Here is a 17,251-nt window from a genome sequence, read left to right on the forward strand (position 1 = left end):
AAGGTACTAGATGTGGCATCATGTGGGTAATGGCTTTATATTTTGATATATAGATATAGATATAAATGTTCTGTATATTATGAACTGAAAATATACGTTACAGATCACACACATATAAAATGTGAAGCACTTAAAAGAAAGTGATTAAAATGTGTAACTGATAATACAGGGGAAGAAGGGAGGAACCGTTTTGGGTTAGACCGTCCGTAAGAAATAATGATAGAAGCCACATAAAAATAAGCTTTTAACTGTATGCACTTTCCTCAGTTTTCTTAAAACTGTTAAGTGCACTAGTAATAAATAAATTCTTAACGTTTCCTTATAAACAATTCCTAGTGTCCAGCATTACTGTAAACAGTACACATATGTAAAAATGCAGTTAAAAAAAAAGATGTCAGTTACAGATTCAATTTCCCCAATTGATTTCCTCCTAATTCATAAACACAGACTGATGAATACATAAGCCAATCTTAACTTTTTTGGCAAGTCATGTCTTTAAAAATTAACAGTAACAGTGCAAGTAAAGAATGTAAAGAATCCCTAGTGCAATAAAAAAGAGACGCACAGGCAATATTGCCGATCATAATTGACTGTGTCCATTTGTTGAGCTCGGGAGCCACAAGGAGACAACTGACTTGTTCGTTTCATTATTCCAAAATTTAAAAAATGCTATTAAAAGCCATGGTTTTAATGCCCCAATCTTGTCTTAGGATTTCTGTGTCTTCCTTCCATAGGCCACCATAGATCCAGCTTAAGTCTTTAAAGATTGGCCATTTGTAAAATGATATGAGTGTCACCAGTTAAGGCTCAAACGGTTCCATTTCCTCTCAAACAGCTGGGTCAGGTAAAATGATTTCTGCCTATCTATGAAGCCACTTGGGACCGAGTCTTAGAATTCACCCAGTTGTTTCCCTGTGCTGGACAGCAAACGTCGTGTCTTTCCAGCATCAAGTGTGTTCATTATCAACAGTCAGCTTTGATTTTATCTAAGGAATTATCAATTTTGGTCAAGGTCTTTTTTATACGCAAAGCTGTTAATCTTGCCGACGGATTGTGATACCAGCATTCTTTCATCAACTTGGCAAGGGACATTAACGTCTGAAAAGAAAAAAAAGAACACATATTCAGACCAAAAAAAATCAGCAAAATACTGGCACACAGCTGATTTTGTGGACCGAGCTTACACAGCCAGGCATCATACCCAAATCACAGTTAAGATAGCTTCACTATATATGGTCTATATATGAATCAGAACCATGTTTACAAATCTTGGTTTCGGTTAACTATGGTTTAATATAGGAGCACCCAACATGGAGCCTGCCAATGCCTTTCCTGGTTCCTGCCTGGTTCCAAAACCACGGTTAGTGATAACTGTGGTTCTGTGTGGTATCCTAAAATTTTTCCCACTGATTATGTTTCACACAAACAGGAAGTGACACAGAAGCTGCTTGGAAAAGTTATTTGAAGTAGCTCACTACACAGATACATATTTGTCACCCACACCATCTGACCGATTACACACTTCCAATAATAAAGCACTCTAATAAATTCCCAAGGCAGCTCTGGTCTGAAGCAGCCTTGGACTTGACTTCTTCAGCAAATCCAATGAACTGCCTCTCTTCTTTTAATCTCCATCTGTGCAGAACCTACCTGTACAACACATACAAGTATCAACTTCAAAACTCATCCTGCCCCAAAACAGCTTTTCATTTTTAAAGCAGGAATGTCAAGGGAAGGAGCACTTAACCATTTCCCCTAAGTTCCGTTTCTCACACACACCCTTGGTGTTTCCAAAAACACGGGGGGGGGGGATCACATGAAAGCTGCTTGGGTGTGATTTTGTAAAAGAAAAGACAACAACAGGATAACAGTTAAAAGCCCATTCTATTTCCCACAACTTCTGCTCTAAAACTTCCCAAAGCGTCCTTCATTTTAAAATAGGTCTGGAGCATTCAAGTGTAGTGCATACTTATCCCTGGTAAAAGGTAACCCATGGGTGATGTCACATTTCAAAGTTTACTAGGCAGACTATGTTTACGGGGTGGTTTGCCATTGCCTTCCCCAGTCATCTACACTCTACCCCCAGCATGCTGGGTACACATTTTACCGACCTTGGAAGGATGGAAGGCTGAGTCAACCTTGAGCCGGCTACCTGACACTGACTTCCATTGGGATTGAACTCATGTCGTGAGCAGAGCTTTTGACTGCAGTACAGCAGCTTACCACTCTGCGCCACGGGGCTCCCTGAGAAGGGAAAATTTTGGTCTTCTCAGGGCAAGAATTAAATTGTCCCAGCAGCAGCATAATATTCCAGTACCACCCTTTTCCAAGTGGACTCTTGAGGTCAAACTCAACACATAATTGATTCTTGCAAGCTTATACCCTAGAAATTTTGTTGGTCTCTATGGTGCTACTGTACTCATATCCTGGGGGAGAGGCTGTGCCTCAGTGGATGGCCTCTGCTTTGCATGCAGAGTCCCAGATTCCATCCCGGGCATCTCCAGTTAAAAGGATCAGGTGACGTGATTAAAGACCTCTATCTGAGACCCTGGAGAACTGCTGCCAGTCTGTGTAGACAATACTAACCTTGATGGACCAATGCTCTCAGTATAAGGCACCTTCATGTGTATTTCATGTGTGTGTAGAAGATGAGGAAATAAAATTTTATAAAATGGGCATTATGTGTAAACGGACTACTCCCTTCCTTGCCTCCCTCTCCATGATCTGATGTTCAGTTTCCCTGCTCACTTCAGCTCTGTGCCAGTATTCATAGAGATTAAACCTTGAGGAACATTGGTTGAATGATGGACCATAGGTAGGGTAGTGGAGGGTTCAGCCCCATGTGCCCATGCTAAAACGTGCGCCCTGCTTGACACACAAACAGGGAAGACAAATGATAAATAAAAACAGCAGCCTCTGACACATCTAGTCTCATCTAAACAGAGATGGAAAATGCACCTGATTTACAAACAGATGATCAGATAGAAAAGGCTATAAAATAAAATATTATGGAATGCCATGCTTACAGGGTCAGAAAACCATCTGTTTGGAATGTTTGGCCTTTGCTGATCCACACAGACTACTTTTCTCATGTCTTCAAAACTGGGGTCATTAGGAACAACATCATAAAAAGGAGGTTTGTAGTCTTCAACAATGCCTGGGAAGAAGAAGAGAGGAAAGAAAAAAACAAAACAAGCTCATGATGTAGCATCGATATATTCCAGACTCATCGTTAGCAATGCAAAGTTCAGCAGCTTACTAATTAGCAGGCTTAGCCCATGTGAAGCAATTGTGACATCCCACCAGTATTATGAAATGAAATCCTAGTAGCACAATGAACTTTTAATGCTGGGAGAGGAGAATACTGGCAGGACAAAGCCCAATAAAATCTGGACAAACATGACAGTCATTTATCGCCATGATGCCCACGCAGCTACTTTTTTACAATAAAGTTATTAAAATAATTCTGTAAATCTTATTTATATACCAGTCCCTGTTAATTGCCCTATTCTCTTTACATATCTGTTGCTTTAACTGAGAGTCTTTTAGGGACAGTGGTCTAATTTTGGATGCTATTGCTCCAGCATGGCCAGGAGCCCACAGGATGAGCAATAAACGCCAATCAATACCCAAGGGCACCAATCTGGCAATAGATAATGGTGACGCTTCAAGGCCCTGGCTGGAGCTCCACCTATCCATACAATATGGATGGATTTTCTGTCAGGTCAGTGAGGTGAATACATTCAAACTGTCAGTTTCGGTACAGTGCAGGCTTTGCTATATTATGTGTACATGTGTGCCAAAATGACCTTATCCTTGCCTCTCTAACTTACCCACACCAGACCAATACTCAGTTCCCAGAAGTTTCCCTGCCAGTTCATGTGCTTTAGCAAACCCATCAATATTAGCTGAAGATCAAATATATAATTGCTTTAAAGTACATGATTGTTTTTAAGTAAAGTAGGAAGATAAATGATGATGTATAGAATTAAAATGAAGTTATATGAGTTTAGACTCACCAACCACATTTTGTATTCTTATAAGAGGTCATAGTAGGGGGTGAGATTGGGAAAAGCGGGCTTGCACGGGCAAGGACAAAGAATGAAATGTTATATTTTTCCTATATGTCTTTCCCCCTCTTTTTCTGTATCCCTTAAAAATGAATTTAAAAAAAAAGAAAAAGCAAACCCATCAATGTAATATTTATGAAATGCAGAAGCTGCTTTTTATACCCCGGTTGTGTTCAGATTTATTTTCTGGAACTGATTTAGACCTAGGCTTCCGGAAGCTCATCCAAACATGGTTGTAACTGGTTATGCGGAGTGTATCCCATTCTTACATATCCTCCTTGAATTTCAGTAAGAAAGGCAAAAAGTAACAGAGCAATCCTCGGGGTAGGAGAGGTAAAAGATCTTTGGAGCCGCCGCGACTCCTGCGCCAGCATTAGCGCCACTTACACCAGCTAAAAGTGGCACTAACGCCAGTGCAGGAAAGCCGCACGGAAGCACCACATTGCTGCCGGCACAGCCGCCATGGCAGCATTTCCCTGGCGCAAGGGCTCACGCCTTTGCCAAAGGGGGTGATCCCAGGGGTGGGGCGGACTTCAGTCAGTTTCCTGAGCCCTTTCACACCGGGAAAGCCGGCGCAAACTTGCAAGGGCCTTGCCAGGCACAGCAAGCCGAAAATGTAATTTCCCTGTAAACCCTGTGAAGCTCCTCCATTTCACAGGGTTTACAGGGCAATTACGTTTTCGGCTTGCTGCACCTGGCAGCTGCGCTGACCCCCAAGTCTGTCGCAACCACCCCTCTCAGGATTGCACTGTAACTGAAGTCAAATAAAATAAAAATAAATCTGCACTGGGTTTCAGTAAGACCCAACAGAACAGCCCGGCTATTTCTTCTCGAAATCCTTCATGGATGGACCCAGCATACGTTAGGAACGCTACCTTTCATATGCTCCTCCCACTTACCTTACGCTTCATGATGAGACTTCTCTACATGCCCTCTTGTGGGAAATCAGATCCATTAATTTTCAGAGCAGAACCTTTTTGGTTGTGGCACCCACATTTTGGAACAAGTTCCCTGACAGGATTCATTGAACCTCACTGCAATTTACATTCTGTTGGACAGTGAAGACTGCTTACATCCCACTGCAACTTGGACTTATTGGCTGTCCTTGCTGCTTTTCATTGCTTTTCCCTAACAGCTCTGATGTAAGTTACTTCATTTTCTGACAGTTATTTTATTGTTTGGTGCACCAGCCTGAACATTCATTGAAAGTTGACTCTAAATAAAATCTAAATTAAAATCAGTTCTAAAATAAAACCAGTGTTTCCTTTCTTGTATTGCGTGTCTTTCAATCTTAGTCCTATCAAGGACATCTACTTATACAATAAACATTAATAAGCTCATTTTAACAAACTATCCTGTTGACTGTATTACAGTAGAAACCGCAGTTGTCTGGCTTTTACTCTAATTTTTTTTTTAAACACACTTAACGAAGCCAAAGCATTATGTCTTAGGGGAATATTTCTGGCTCCAGAGCTACCTATGAGAGCTAACAAGGCGCTGTAACCTCTGATCTACACTGTCATAACACTATCAATGTGAACTCTGACATCTTTTCCTTATACACCAACAGAAGAGAAAATGCATTACTTTAAAGAAGCATCGCAAACCCATGAGAGCTAATCTGCAAAACAGTCTAACAGGCCAATTTGTTTGGCCTAGATAATAATTTCAATCTTCTAGAAGACAAGTGTCTTTAAATTCCTCTCAAGGTTTCTACCTGGATCTCTGAAATCTCAGCATGTAAACTTTTTCACTGCTCTTAGCAGGGTGTTATTCAACACAAGGGAGATGAGAAAAGCAAGGTCAGAGTTGAAAAGGCCCATAAGTGGAGTCTTTGAACAGGACCTGCATCTTCCAACTCTTCTTCAAGCCAGCGCAGAACTTCACCTCTAATGGAAGCCCCCCTCCCCCCCAATCGATAAGGCCACTTGTCTGGGAGCATCTATAAAATCAAAATTGCAAAAGGAAAGAGCAGACAGGGGAACTGCTCAAGGCTACTGTTCTTCGTCTTCCTCTCAAGGCAACCTGCTTTCAAGTTCTCATGCATGAGGAGTCAAATTAGATATGATGTTGGACATTTGTGATCAGATGTCTGGCTTCCCCTCCCTCTCTCTTACAAGTCTTTTGCATTCGCATCGAATTTGTCCTGAACACAGCAAAGACTTTCTTCATTATACAAGCCAGGCCATTTTCCCCCAGAATGTTCCAGTAAAGAAGAGGAACAATGTGTGGGGCTAGGATTGTGGTGAGTAACACTGGGTCATTTACACCTTTAATCTAATCTACAGGATAACTGTGGTAAAGATAAAATGGAGGGGGAAGAAGACTGTTGTAAGCTGCTTTATGTCCCTACTGGGGAGAAAAGGAGAATTTAAATACCAAAATAAATAAATGTCTAAGCACACACAATGTGAATATGCATTTGTCACTCTGGGTTTGTCTTCTTATTCCATAGGGCTGAAAAGTACATAGGCACACACATCATGCTGCCACCAGTCTTTCTTTGTTCTAGTTCCTCCCTCAGAGCTTATGTTTTTCCTGGTATGTAGGCATTACTTACTTATTAGAGGGGTCCCCTTGGGCATCACAGCACCTGCTGACATCTTTCCTGCCCCCTGCCAAGTGTTTTTAGAAAGTGGGCAGGACCAGGTGGGGCTTTTGATTGGCCATACAGATTTTAAAAAAATTGTTGCTTTGGAAGCAGTGCAAGGATCTTCACTGTGTGACTGAAGAAAAGCTGGCTCCACCTCCTGCAGCAGCCATTTTGTGGCTGTGTTCACCACACTGTCAAAATTGCAAAGGTGTCCGCAGGCTCAAAGAAGCTGGGGACCCCTGACTTACTACATAACAAGATCCATCACCTCAACACAGCACCTACTAAAAAAGAAGGGAAGCTTCTCAAGCCACACACTTACTGACTGGATAAGTGAGGCAGGCCACATTTTGGAGCAACAACCTAAAACATGGAGCCATGACTTCACCAGCAGCTGAGTGCAATGGCCACTGGTCATCTAGGCTGAAAAAAACTCTCACCCCATATATCTTCAATTGGTCCACTCATTTATGTCAATGGGCTTAGTCCAGTAACCCTTCCATTGTTTCAGGAATCCAGAAGGCCTCCTTGTGTGCCTCCTTGTTCTACTTTCTCCCCTGAGAAAACTGAGCAGGTTGTCTTGAGAGGTATGGATAATGTCACGTTCTTAAACAGCAAGTGGGCCTTTCTACTATTTCAACTGCTGTGGAAAATTCCAGAAGCCACTTAATCATAGTACTGTCCTGTCACCACAGCTGGTCAAACGAAGGGCCAGAAGGTATAACAATTTGTTCTGACCTTACACATTTTACCAAATTTCCCTGGTACACAGGAAATACTACTTACTACATAATTTAAAACAAACAAAATACAAGGAGCCTCTTGTTTGCTGAGGCAACAATTTAGTCTCCAACTCTACAACATCTGGGTGTTTTAAGTACGAGAGCTATAGCATGCAATTTCAGGCAAAGTTCAGAACCCAAAGTTCATCATAACAACCTAAATGTTACAGATTAAATTCTCAGGGGTCTCAAAGTGACACACGCTGTTCCGAGAATTGAGAAATATGGTTAACTGAATGCTTATGACACCCCTCTCCCATGAAACAAATGTTTTCCAGAGAACGTGAATAGATGGTGACATTCGTTCCACATTGTTTCTGACGGGTGTTGCTCTCATAGTACTTAAAAACATGTTCTGCTTTCCTTGTTCATGTAATTAGGATTGAGCAAACAAACCTGCTAAATAAAATAACTCAACTAAGAACTGATATAGCAAACTAAGTAGTTCACAACTGTAATTAGTCTATTCAAGCATTTTTAGGGGGGTGCCAGAGCAAAGGTCACATATAATATTTATATTGCTATGATATAACAGCAGATATTGTTGAAAATGGCTTCTCCGTGGCAAATGAGCCTTTCGCTACAAGATGGTGAAAAGAAAATCATATGGATGAGGTCTCTCTGCTCTTCCTCCTTACAGGTATACCCTTAGCATATTTTGCATTCTTAAACCACACCACTATCATATTGTAAACTTCACTGTCCACAATAGATGTGCATTCTCATAAAACCTATATAGCTGTTTCCTTGCGTTAAGTAAGAAGAATGAAAAAATTGTTTTTTGGAAAGTGTACTACACAGGCTGCAGATGTCTATCATAAAAGAAGCAACCACGTCCATTCCTTAAGGGGTGATGCAGAGAAGACTTGTCAGCCCAATCCTATTCTGAGCTTTTGTACAGATACTTTTCTACCTTTTCCAGAGACTGCCAGTTACAAATGTCAAAGACATCTGGGACATATTTAGCAGTGGGAAAAGCATGGTAGCCCTTCTACATAAAATGAGGCAATGGTTCTGCTCTATGGATCTCTGCGTTTGTCAACAAGAGTTAAATCATAATAAATCTTGGAATGCGGCATGCTTCTTTTCCCAGAAGCCAAAAGTGACAGCAGTGTTCGGAATGTCAATTACTGTGACAATACCAAAACGTTCAGTACGAGGCAGAAGTCTGGGTTACTCAGAGAACACACATATATATGCAATGTAAGAAAGTACCTACCATCAGGCAAGTGAAATAGATGCTTACACATTTAATGTCAATTGATTTTATGTGTCACAGGACATGCCAAATAAATACAGATGCTTACCATTGCTCAGCATGCGCCTGGCGACTTCCCAAAGGACCAGTCCAAATGCCCAAATATCAACCCTTTTGTAGGAGTCAAAACAGTCCACTTGGATGGTTTCATCTAAGACTTCTGGGGCCATGTAGCGCTTGGTGCCAACGCGGGGGTTGTTCCCCACATCCAGCTGATTAGTGCTTTGAGAGTGCATGACCGCAAGACCTGTAATCCAAAAACAGGATTGACTTCAGGCTTACTTTCGTTATTAAAAAATGACTGCTGTTAACATGTTAGCAAAGCAGTTCACAGTAGCTCTTGGACTCGTGGTCTCCAGAACAACATGGCAAGCTGCGATTATTAATATTCTCAACTGAAATGGAGACTGGGAGCAGAATGGGCTTTTGAGCCAAGGGGCCGTGGCTCAGTGGCTCTGCTTGGCATGCGGAAGGTCCCAGGTTCAGTCCCCATCATCTCCAGTTAAAGGGACTAGGCAAGTAGGTGATGTGAAAGACCTCTGCCTGAGACCCTGGACAGCCGCTGCCGGTCTGAGTAGATGATACTGACTTTGATGGACCAAAGGTCTGATTCAGTATAAGGCAGCTTAATGTGTTCAAATGTGTACTCAGAGGCCCAGGACTTAAGGCAATCTGTTCAACTGCAGAATAAGTGAAATTAAACATCAAGAAAGAGGAGAGGTAACTTCCCAAAATATGCACGGCAAAAAACAACAACAGAAAGCAAGATTGCACAAATACAGAATAAGGACACAACACAAACAAGTAAACAACTTGAGAAAGGCGGGCTGCGCTAGGGAAGGGAAACATCACAAACCTAATGCAATGGAGAATAATCTCCAGCACTTGACCTCATGCAAGTGTTGGAACTGCCGCAAATGATGTGAAACAAACAGATAGTAAAGGCAACTCTCCCTACTCCAGCTGGCTTGCTGCAAACTCCAACATTATTATTGTCACTGAAAAAAAAAAGTTGAACACTGAGCTGCTGTTAAATGGAACCAAAGAGGGATAAGCCTTTGATGAGCCCAGTCAAAATGAATAATAGTCACGATGCATACCTATTCTCTCTAGTATCAGATGAGCATGCCTATTATATTAGGTGCTGTGGAACACAGGCAGGATAATACTGCTGCAGTCGTCTTGTTTGGGGGCTTCCTAGAGGCACCTGGTTGGCCACTGTGTGAACAGACTGCTGGACTTGATGGGCCTTGGTCTGATCCAGCATGGCTTTTCATATGCTCTCATGATGATAGTTTTTTTTTTTTAATTATGGACTAGTATAAATATAAGTTCTTCAGGTGAACTTGCAACCCCCGTTAATTCTCTGGGACCTCTCGGTAGGCTTTGGACACCATCAATCATGGTTTCCTTCTGGACTGCCTGTTGGGGTTCGGACTGGAAGGCAGTGTTCTGCAGTGGTTTCAGTCCTGCCTTGGAGGCAGGTTTCAGAGTATAGTGCTGGGGGGGGGGGTTGCTGCTCAGGCCCTTGACCTCTGACTTACAAGGTCCTGCAAGGTTCCATTTTGTCCCCATACTTTTCAACATCTATGTAAAGCTGCTGGGAGAGCTCGTCCAGAGATATGGGCTGAATTGCCACCAATACTCAGATGATATTCAGCTCTATCTCATGCATCGAGCAGATCCCAGGGAGGCTGTGGAAACTAAACAGGTGCCTGGAAGCACTTTTGGGACTGATGAGGGTTAACAAACTGAAACTTAATCCAACAAGGGGGAAAGGTTTTACTGAGAAAATGGGATATTGCCTGTTCTGGGTGGGTTTGCACTCCTCCTAAAGGAGCAGGTTTCTACCTTTGGGGTGCTGCTGGATCTAGACCTCCTGCTGGATGAATAGGTGGAAGTGGTGGCCAGGTTGCCTTTCATCCATTTGACTGGCGAGCCAGATGCGGCCCTTCCTGGGTGGGAAGGATTGTGCCACTGTGGTGCATGCCCAGGTTGCGTCTAGATTAGACTACTGCAATGTGCTCTCTGTGGGGCTGCCCCTGAAGACTGTCTGAAAGCTGAAGTTGGTACAGAATGCTGAAGCAAGAACTATTTTAAATAAATAAAATCAATCACACTATGAGTAGGGCCTAAAGAACATTTAGGGAAAGAGGCAAGACCAAGAGTTTAAGGTCTTTGAAACACCATACTTCCAAAAAGCAGAAATGGAAAGACTGAAAAAAACAGAATACCTATTTTTAGTCAGACATACAATCAAATATTTTCATTGCTAAGTGTGTTGCTTGGGCAAAAAGACGCTCTTGTCCCAGAAACTGTATGCTTCATAACCATTGCTATTATCAGGAGGCAGGAAAAAGGTCACTCAGGGAGGTAAGACATTTTACTTTTTCAGAACTTCTGAGTATATCAAAACCTTATACCAACTGAAGGAATTTGGCCAATCATTGCCATGAGAAATATAAATGGCAAAACACACAATTGTGTGCTTTGGGAAATAAATATCCTCCAGAATAAGTCTAAAGGAGTTTGCACAGCATTCAAGGAGTTTGCTTCCACAGCATTAAAACAATTTATCGAGACACAGCTCCCACACAACATCACTTTGACTAAAGTAAACTGGCGACTGCTACAAAACAGACGAATAAGTCCATCTGACTTCTTATTTCATGAGTCCATCAATAAAGTATCACTGGAGAAACACAAAGCACTTAAGATTAAAAATGCATTTACTTCAAAATCTCAAACACAAGCCAAACCTGTGCCAAAAAAAAAAAAAAAAAAAGCCCACCAAATGAACATGATACAGTAACCAAGCAATCTCATGTAAGATCCAGAGACATATGAGATCTCTAAACTGTACACTGAATTTTCCATACCAAAAAAAAATTCCGTATGGGCAGGATGATCCTTTTGACTTGCTGCAGTTAGAGCAATGCAAACAGCTCATGCCACTGGACCTAGCAAGCTCTCCCCCAAATTCAATAGCTTTCATCCTACCACTCCAGAGGAGGGCGACCAGAATGGTCAGAGGTCTGGAATTAATGCCATATGAGGAGAGACTTAGGGAGCTGGGTTTGTTTAGTTTGGAGAAGAGAAAGTTGAGGGGAGACATGATAGCCATGTTTAAATGTTTGAAGGGATGTCATATTGATGAGGGAACGGAGCCTTGTTTACTTACGTGAGGACTCCTTCTGTTCTGGGATCGAAGGCATCTTGCAGACTGTGGGTTTTACCATAACGTGCCCAGGGAGGCAGGACTAAAACTTCATTTCCTGTCTTCCTGGGCGGGAAAACCTCCCAATCCCAGTTTTCGGACTCGCCGAGCTAAAGGAGACAGGTAAGTACAAGGAACAACAACACTACAGGCAAAAAACCAAGTGTTAATAACAGGAACTGATGATGAGAAACGTTAAAATTGTTTTAAACATTAAGGAAGCTCCTTCTTAGGTGCAAGATGGCGGACAAAGGAGCCTGAAACTGCATAACTGGCAATGTAACTGAGGGAAATAACGATTTATCAAGTACTGCTAACGTCTGGAGGTCAATTTAACTCTTGGGCGGGCAAGATGCCTTCGATCCCAGAACAGAAGGAGCACTCACGTAAGTAAACAAGGCTCCGTTCTCGTTCTGGGCTCTACAGGCATCTTGCAGACTGTGGGATCTCCAAGAGCTGTTTAGTCTGGGTGGGCTTATGTATGCTCCATGACGTGATGCAGAGCCCTTCTGCCAAAGGCTGCGTCAGCAGATGCCATGGAGTCGATTTTATAGTGTCTAGTAAATGTGGACACTGAAGCCCAGGTGGCCGCCTGACAAATTTCCTCCACGGAAGCCTGCCTATCAAATGCCGCCGAAGTGGCTGCACTCCTTACAGAATGAGCAGTGATGCCAGCTGGTACCTGAAGCTTACTAGACTTATAGGATTAGAAGATGCACTGTCTGATTGCGTAACTTATGGCCGACCTAGACATTTTAAGGCCATGGTTTGGGTTATTTAGGGAAATAAACAGAGACTCTGAGCGCCTTAGGGGTGAGGTACGCCTAATGTATACTCTGAGGGTCCTACGGAGATCCAGCTTGTGCAATTCCCTCTCTTTGGGATGACTGGGGTTAGGACAGAAGGATGGGAGTTGAATCTCCTGTTTTCGATGGAATACGGAATTCACTTTGGGAATGAATGTAGGGTCCGGCCTGAGTACGACTTTGTCCTTATGAAAGACACAGAAACCTTTTCGTACAGATAGTGCACCCAGTTCGGAAACCCTCCTAGCGGAGGTAGCCATCAGGAAAATCGCCTTCATCGTCAGCATTTTTAGTGAGATTCCCTAATGGGTTCGAATGGTGGTTGAGTTAATGCTGTCAGTACTACATTTAGTCGCCATTTAGGGAAACGGTGAATGGGCGGCGGTCTAGTCTGAATTACACCCTTCAGAAAGGTTTGTATGTATGGATGTCTGGAAGGTATGATACCATCCACTGATGTGATAACTGTGGAAATGGCCGCCACCTGCCTACGCAATGTGGCCGCCCTGAGACCTTGCTCTGCGCTGTCATGAAGAAATTCCAAGATCCTGGAGATGTCTGGGGTCAAGGGATCGACATTCTTACGTCTGCACCAGAGAACGAAGGCCTTCCACGAGAAGTCGTAGATCCTTCTAGTTGATGGTTTTCTGGATTTGATCATGGTGTTAACAATCCCGATATTGTAACCTTGACTTAGAAGCTTGTTCCGCTCAATTTCCAGGCGGTTAAGTGAAGCCATTGTGGGTCTGGGTGATAAAGGGGTCCCTGGATCAACAGGTCTGGGACCGGAGGAAGCTCCCACGGTTGCTGTATGGACATCTCCTTGAGGCTGGGAAACCATGGTCTCCTTGCCCAGGAGGGGGCTACTAGGATGATCGTGGCTCTCTCTTGTCTGATCTTCCTTATCACCTTCGGTAGGATGGGGAATGGTGGGAAGGCAAATAGGTGAAGTCCCTTGGGCCATGGGGACATCAGGGCATCCATCCCCTCTGCTTTCGGATGGTAGTACCTTGTAAAAAAGCGAGGAAGAAGATGGTTCTGCTCGGAGGCAAACAGATCCACTGATGGCTGGCCAAACCTCTCTGCTATCTGTTGGAAAATGGATCTTTTGAGGGACCATTCCCCCTCGTCCAAGGTCTGCCGGCTCAGCCAATCTGCTTAGAGATTGAGAACTCCCCTGATGTGTTCCGCCATAATGGAAACTACGTACTTTTCTGCCAGGACAATATCAAGACTGCTTCCCTGTGAAGCTTCGATGATCTGGAGCCCCCCTGTTTGTTTAGATGTGCCTTGGCAGACACATTGTCCGTGCGCACAAGCACATGGCGGTGTACAAGAAGGTTCTGAAAGTGAATCAGAGCCAGATGGATGGCTCTGAGCTCAAGTACGTTTATGTGTAGTCTTTTCTCTGTCTTTGACCAGATGCCTTGAGCTATGTGGGATTGACATGTCGCTCCCCATCCTTCCAAACTGGTGTCTGTGAACAGTTGAATTTGTTCTTCTGCTAGGAAGAAGAGACCTTTGCTGAGGTTCTTGATGCTGCACCACCACGAAAGGCTGTTCTGGAAATCTTGATTCCAGGTTATAGACTTGTTTATCTTTCTGGCAATCAGGTGCTGATGAGGTTGTAGAAGACTCTGCAATGGTCTCGAGTGAAACCAGGCCCAGGGAACACAACTTAGACAAGAAACCATTAAACCCATGAGTTTGGCAAGAAACATAACTCTCCCTTTGTTGACTCTGATTAGTGATTGTGCTATGGATTTGATTTTGGAAATCTTGTCCGGAGGTAGGAAAACCAGATTCTGGTCGGTGTCTAGAATGACTCCTAGGTGTTGTAGTCTTTGTGTCGGATTTAGTTGGCTTTTTTCTGAATTTATCAAGAAGCCATATTCTGTCAGCAGATGGACAACCCTGTGTGTTTGTGTTATCGATTCCTCTCGGGATCTGGAACATATTAGAATGTCGTCCAGATAGGGAAAGACTGATTCCTTCCTGTCTGAGACGGGCCACCAGGGTTACTAGAATCTTTGTAAACACTCGGGCGCTGACCCCAGGGCAAAGGGGAGGGCCCTGAATTGGAAATGTTTCCCGGCATAACAAAATCTGAGGAACTTTCTCTGTAGAGGGTGAATGGGGACATGAAGGTAGGCCTCTTTTAAATCTAAGGATGTCATGAAAAACCCTATTTGGAGGGCATCTAAGATGGACTTCAACATTTCCATCCTGAATTTTCTGTATTTTACTGACCTGTTCAGATGTTTTAGGTCTAAAATGGCCCTCCAGTCCCCATTTCGTTTGGGGACTGTTAAGAAAATTGAGTAGGTCCCTTTTCCAGACTCTAGATGAGGGACTGGTTCTATGGCCTGAATGGAAACCAGGTGATTTATGGCTGCCAGGGTTCTCAAATGTTTTTCTTGTTTCATTGCTCTCGGGGATTTTAGAAACCTGTCCTTGGGAGTGGTTATGAATTCTATTAGATAACCTGAGGACACAACTTGGGCTACCCATGCATCTGTGTGGGGTGGAGTCCACTTGTGACTGAAGTTTAGGAGCCTCCCCCCCCCCCACTATCAATGAGTTGGCGTCCTTGTTTTGTGCTTTTGGAGAACTTGTCTTCCTTGGAATTGTACTGTGGCTGTTGTCCCTGTTGGGGACGAAAAAATCTGCCCCCTCCCCTGCGAAAGGATCCTCTGTTATTGTTCCAGCTACCTCTTCGCTGATCTTGTTTGAAACGATTAAGGGTGTGAAAGGATCTAAAGCTGGGGAAGGAGGAAGAATTCCTCCCATCTTTCCTGTAGGATTTTGGTAAGACTTTCTTTTTGTCCTCAACAAGAATCTTTTCCAGTCTTTCCCCAAACAATTTTCCCCCTTGAAAAGGGTAAGAGAGGGTGAGGGATTTGGTCTTAAATTCATTCTGCCAGGGCCTTAACCATAGGGCCCTATGGACCGCTATGTTTGAAGATAGGCCTCTAGCTGCGAAGGTCATTGAGTCAAGGGACGTGTCTGCCATGAAGGCTGCCACCTTTAGAAGTCTGTTGAGCCCATCAGTGATCCTGCGGTTGTCGCCAGAATATAGCTGGGCTATTTTCCTAATCCACACTATGGAGGCTCTAGCCATAATAGACATGGCTGCTGAGGCTTGAATGGCCAATGCTGAGGAGTCATGGACCTTCTTAGTTAAAATCTCAGCTTTTCTGTCCATCGAGTCTCTTATATTTCCCAGCCCACCCTCCACAGGGTCTGGAGGTCTGAAGAATGCACTGCCAAGACTGGGGCATCAATTATTGGATTTTTAAGGAGATCCATGGCTTGAGGGACCATGGCATACATCTTTTTGATGTTGGCTGGAAATTGTCTGTTGGCTAGGGGTTTATCTAATTCAGCTCTGACCTGGTTTTCAAAGAATTCAGGAAAGGGAACGGTATGTAACTGAGATGGAGATCTGGGGGAAAACGCTGGTTCCCTTCTTCCTAATTTTTTAGTCTCTGGGGCAGGCTCAGGATCCTCATCCAGGTCTAGAGCTACCAGTGCCTTGCTTAAAAGGTTCTGGAAATCCTCAGCCCCAAAAAGGCGAGGCTGTTGCTCTTCTAGTATGACTGGGGTCTCTTCCTCAGATTCATACTCCCCGTCCTCTCTACTTTCACTTTCAGAGTCAGCCATATTTGAGGAATCATCCTCCTGTGTAAGCCTGTGTTGACTCTGGTAAGAAGCCTTTTTGGCTCCTTTGGTTGGCCACGAGCCCCTAGAAGGTTCCTGATTACCTAGTTTCTGTTGACCCGAATGGCTCTGGGAGAGAGGGTTACTCCTTGGGTTAATCCCAAGATTTTTAAGGAAGGGCAAAATGGAGTCGCTGAATGCTTGGAGCATTTACGACTGTCTATCTAGGACCCCATTAAATAAGTCAAAAGCTTCTCTGCAGGATAATGGGGACTCCGGATCGATTATGCTTATGTTACTCCCAGAATCTGATACTGGACTCTGCGCAAGAGATCTATCCGCTCCTTGTTCAGGCTCGCTCGTCTCGTTGCGGCGCACGACCTTTTTGGCGCCATTTCCAGGCGGGCCAGAGGCGCGCGCCTTTTTGGGAGCGCTGGGGCCGTCCGCGCCGAGTTCCGCAGAACCGCAAGAGCGGCCGTTGGAACTTTCCTTGCGACTCTGCCCTGTCGAGGCGAAGAGGGCTCGGTCGTTGTCTCCCTCGGAGAGGAGCTCCTCCTCCAATACATCTCGTTTGCCCGCCGCCTTGCTCATCAGTGCGAAGGAGGGGGGAGCGGGAGGGAGAGAAGGTGTTTTTTTTTTAAGTAGGGTAGGGAATAGAACAGGAGACATAGGTAGAAGGAAGAAGAAGAAGGGTAAAGGAAATCTTCCAAAAGGTCGTTCTTTAACGGAGCCGACTGGCGAAGCTGCCTCCCTTTACAAAGGCAGGACGGAAACTGGGATTGGGAGGTTTTCCCGCCCAGGAAGACAGGAAATGAAGTTTTAGTCCTACCTCCCTGGGCTCATGATGGTAAAACCCACAATCTGC

General features: G+C 43.9%; 1 protein-coding gene across 1 annotated transcript in view; it reads right to left on the bottom strand.

Moving 5' to 3' along the window:
* Positions 1–383: 383 nt before the first annotated feature.
* The window catches only part of ACVR1 (activin A receptor type 1), a 98,742-nt gene continuing 81,874 nt past the window's right edge, over positions 384–17,251 (bottom strand). The window contains exons 8-10 of the mRNA XM_056861256.1: positions 8,753–8,950; positions 3,027–3,157; positions 384–1,098 (exon numbers count right to left, since the gene is read on the bottom strand). Coding sequence (XP_056717234.1) covers positions 964–1,098; positions 3,027–3,157; positions 8,753–8,950 — 464 coding nt within the window. The 3' untranslated portion in view covers positions 384–963. The remainder of the gene's footprint in view (positions 1,099–3,026; positions 3,158–8,752; positions 8,951–17,251) is intronic.

The sequence above is a fragment of the Euleptes europaea genome, chromosome 15, assembly GCF_029931775.1.
Source record: "Euleptes europaea isolate rEulEur1 chromosome 15, rEulEur1.hap1, whole genome shotgun sequence".
NCBI classification, from domain to species: Eukaryota; Metazoa; Chordata; class Lepidosauria; order Squamata; family Sphaerodactylidae; genus Euleptes; species Euleptes europaea.